The sequence below is a fragment of the Nycticebus coucang genome, chromosome 18, assembly GCF_027406575.1.
Source record: "Nycticebus coucang isolate mNycCou1 chromosome 18, mNycCou1.pri, whole genome shotgun sequence".
NCBI classification, from domain to species: Eukaryota; Metazoa; Chordata; class Mammalia; order Primates; family Lorisidae; genus Nycticebus; species Nycticebus coucang.
In genome coordinates, this window is record NC_069797.1 from 32,837,627 (window position 1) to 32,841,801 (window position 4,175).

General features: G+C 54.8%; 1 protein-coding gene and 1 pseudogene across 1 annotated transcript; both read left to right on the top strand.

The window, feature by feature from the left end:
- Positions 1-706: 706 nt before the first annotated feature.
- VTN (vitronectin) lies at positions 707-3,600 on the top strand. Its single transcript, XM_053569286.1, has 8 exons — positions 707-920; positions 1,014-1,133; positions 1,212-1,520; positions 1,608-1,747; positions 1,924-2,080; positions 2,277-2,429; positions 2,830-3,168; positions 3,404-3,600. The coding sequence occupies exons 1-8, from the start codon at positions 857-859 to the stop codon at positions 3,514-3,516; spliced, it is 1,395 nt and encodes a 464-aa protein (XP_053425261.1). The 5' UTR covers positions 707-856; the 3' UTR covers positions 3,517-3,600.
- Positions 3,601-3,620: 20 nt separating this feature from the next.
- Positions 3,621-3,717, top strand: LOC128571494 (uncharacterized; annotated as a pseudogene).
- Positions 3,718-4,175: the final 458 nt, after the last annotated feature.

Genomic DNA, 4,175 nt, shown 5'->3' on the forward strand with positions numbered 1-4,175 from the left:
GTGCCGAACAAACACACTTTTACGCGGGGGGCGGGGGGGTTGGGGGGGAGGGGAGGGAGTGGCGACAGAGGGATAGGGAGGGAAAAAGTGGCCTGCCCAGGATCTGTGAATTAGCAAAAAGGCTCAGAAATCGAATCCAGTCCAGTGGGTTAATATTCACCCATCTGCCAAGACCAACTTCGGTTAATGGAAGGCCCCAAGAGAAGAACTCAGACATGAAACTTTGTTCTTTTAGGATGAAAAAGAAAATTTCCCAGAGTGATTACTATCTCTCCTCCCACTGCCGTTTTGCTGGTGCCCTAAAAAAACAGTGGGTGGATGGGTAAGTACTCATTCCCGGATGTGTCTGATCAAACAAATCATGGATCAATAACCATTTTGGGAGAATGAATATGGGATGACTCCAGCTACTTGGCATTTTTTTTCTATTTTAGCTTGAGTAATCTCCTAACACCCCATGATCAAGGTTTTATTAGCCCCATTTTAATGAGAAAACTAAAACTTGGAGAGATAAAGCTGCTGGAGAGTGACAGAGTGGGTCTTCTTTCTGCCCTCCAGATCCACCGGGCTGTTTGTCCTTTTGATGCCCTGATGACCCTGAGGTTGGCAAGGATCCTATCTCCCAGCTCTCCCAGGCCCTGTGTTTCAGGAATGTGACCCTTTGTTGCTGCAGCCTGGGGACGGGAGGACATTGGGGGATGAGCTGGGGATTGAGCAAACACAGCAGCAGAAAGAGCACCTCCTTTTCCCTAGTACCTTCCCTTCCTGCCTAGCCCCTCCCTCCCTGCCTCAGGCATCAGAGCAGAGGCTCAGGGAGCTGAGCCCAGCTTGCCGGCACTCAGCTAAAGGACCCACCATGGCATCCCCTAGGCCCTTTCTCATGCTGGCCCTGCTGGCGTGGGCTGTTCTGGCCGATCAAGGTGCGGGAGGGTGTTGGCGGCCACCTGAATCCTTGGAGAGTGGGTTAGGGTGGCTGGGCTTTGGCTGTGCCAACTGACACCCTTTCCTCATAGAGTCATGCAAGGGCCGCTGCACTGAAGGCTTCAACGCTGACAGGAAGTGTCAGTGTGATGAGCTCTGCTCTTACTACCAGAGCTGCTGCGTCGACTACACGACTGAGTGCAAGCACCAAGGTGTGTTCAGAGCCCAGGGGGGTGGTTCTGGGGTTCCCTTGCAGCTGGAAGACTTACCACCATCCACTCTGTCTGCAGTGACTCGTGGGGATGTGTTCACCCTGCCGGAAGATGAATATAGGGACTATGACTACCCCATAGAGATCAAAGAGAATGCCAGCATCCACACACAGCCGGAAGCCACCTCTCTGGGCCCTGAGGTGCAGACTCAGACTGAGGGGTACACTGAGCAGCCAAGTGTTCTGAACACCTCCAGGCCTGAGATAAACCTGACACCTGAGACCCTTGATCCAGAGACCTCAGAGTCCCCAGCAGAGGAGGCGTGCAGTGGGAAGCCCTTTGATGCCTTCACTGATCTCAAGAATGGCTCCCTGTTTGCCTTCCGAGGTGACTCCAGAGTCAGGTGGGGTCGTGGGGGTGGAAGGGGTCTGCCCTAGAAGCAGCTGTTCCTTCACACAACCTTCCCTATTCTAGGGAAGTACTGCTATGAGCTAGATGAAACGGCAGTGAGACCTGGGTATCCCAAGCTCATCCGAGATGTCTGGGGCATCGAGGGCCCTATCGATGCTGCCTTCACTCGCATCAACTGCCAGGGGAAGACCTACCTCTTCAAGGTGCCAGGCCCAGGGGATGCGGTGCAGGGCAGGGGGCGTCTATAGGAGGTTTGAGAGCTATCGTTCCCAGGGCCAGGGTGAACATGAAGGCTGTATCTGAGGCCCCATAGTCCCTGGCTGGAGACTCTGCCTCAGTGCCCAGCCACCTGTCTCCTAACACCTTCCCTACCTCTTAGGGTAGTCAGTACTGGCGCTTTGACGATGGTGTCCTGGACCCTGATTACCCCCGAAATATCTCTGAAGGCTTCAACAGCATCCCAGACAACATAGACGCAGCCTTGGCCCTCCCTGCCCATAGCTACAGTGGCCGGGAGCGAGTCTACTTCTTCAAGGGTACTCGGGGGAGGGGGTGGGGTGGACATGGGAATGGGCAGGCAGTGGAGCACTCTTAGTTTCCTCCCACAACTCACTGGGGACGGGCCTCAGTGTGTCTCCATCCCTGTGCCAGGAGCTCCTCATCCCAACAGCCTCTGGGCTCTCCAGCCTAGCTCAGGCTCTCTCTCCTGATGCCCACCACCCTGCTCTCCAGGGAAGCAATACTGGGAGTACCAGTTCCAGCAACAGCCCAGTCGGGAGGAGTGTGAAGGCAGCTCCCTATCAGCTGTGTTTGAGCACTTTGCCCTGCTGCAGCGGGACAGCTGGGAGGACATCTTTGAGTTTCTCTTCTGGGGAAGACACTTTGGTATGGAGGGAGGGAAAATCTTGCTTCCTCCTCAGTAGGGCTGGAATCCCCTGGGTGAGAAGAGGTCTGGGCTGGCTGCAGGGGGCTGTGGTTGTGGAGCTATCAGTCAAGTGCTGTTTACTCAGGCCAGACTTTGCTTCTGTTGATCTTTGAGGGGAAGCTGGGCTCCACCTGGACCTGACACCTTGGACTTTGCCTAGCATAGCCAAGGGCACAGCTAGCAGGGGGAGGGGCTATGGCTGAGGGGCCAAGGGAGGTCTGGGGGGGGGTAAGGGTGCTTAAGGGAAAGAGCACTGGACAGGGAGTCAGAAGCCTGGTGCTGGGTGCAATGGATGAACTCTAAAGGAGAGGCCAGGACCCAAACCCTCAAGGCCTCTCATTAACCCCTTCCCTGTCACAGGTGGCACTAGAGAGCCACAGTTCATCAGCCAGGACTGGCATGGTGTGCCGGGAAAAGTGGATGCGGCCATGGCTGGCCGCATCTACATCTCAGGCACAGCACCCCGCTCCTCCTGGGCCAAGAAACAGAAGTCTAGGCGTCGCAGCCGCAAACGCTACCGTTCACGCCATGGCCGCGGCCACAGCCAGAAATCTCGCCGGCCATCCCGTTCAATCTGGCCGTCCTTGTTCTCCAGTGAGGAGAGCGGGCTGGGCACCTACAACTATGATGACTATGGGATGGACTGGCTAGTACCTGCCACCTGTGAGCCTGTCCAGAGCGTCTTCTTCTTCTCTGGAGGTGGGAGCCCCTGCCACCCTGAAGCTGGTCTAGCTGGGGCCTTCTCTTCTGTCCTGGTCCCCATGGGCTGAGCTCAGTGTGTGGTTGGTGACTCCAGAAGGCCAGGCCAGGAGTCCTTAGCCACATCATGGACATACACTTTCCCTTCTGAGAGAGACCTGGGTGTTTTTCCTTCAGGCAAGAGGGGGCAGGGCCAGCCTGGGTCTTACATGCCCTCTCCTGTCCTTTCTTCCAGACAAATACTACCGTGTCAACCTTCGCACACGGCGAGTGGACACTGTGAGCCCTCCCTATCCACGGTCCATTGCCCAGTACTGGCTGGGCTGCCCTGCTCCCAGCCATGAGTAGGAGTCAGAATCTACCTAGCTCGGCCCTCCACAGCTTCCCCTCCAGCCTCCTCCTCCCAGTCCAATAAAGGTCCCTTGGCTCAGAGTTTTAAGACTACTGTCTTGATCTTTTTGATAAGCATGATGATGGGTTTTCATGCTCAAGTGTGAGATGGGCCTCCCTCAAACCTTGTTAGGGTGTTGGCACATTAACCATTTGGCGTAAAAAAAAAAAATGGAGTTCTGGCTCAGTGCCTGTAGCTCAAGCAGCTAAGGCGCCAGCCACATACACCAGAGCTGGAGGGTTCGAATCCAGCCCGGGTCTGCCAAACAACAATGACAACTACAACCCCCACCCACACCCCCAAAAATAGCCAGGTATTGTGGCAGGCACCTGTACTCCCAGCTACTTGGGAGGCTGAGGCAAGAGAATTGCTTAAGCCCAGGAGTTGGAGGTTGCTGTGAGTTGTGATGCCACAGCACTCTACCCAGGGTGACAGCTTGAGGCTCTTTCTCATAAAAAAAAAAACGAAAAAAGGGAGTTCCTTTCTTCTCTTCTCTTTCTCCTTCTCACCTTTCTTTCCTCTATGTTCTTTTTTTTTTTTATTGTAAACACTTGCTCTGAAAATAAGCACTGCTTGCCTGTGTAACTAAAGGAGCTGATGGGTGAAGTCCCTAGTG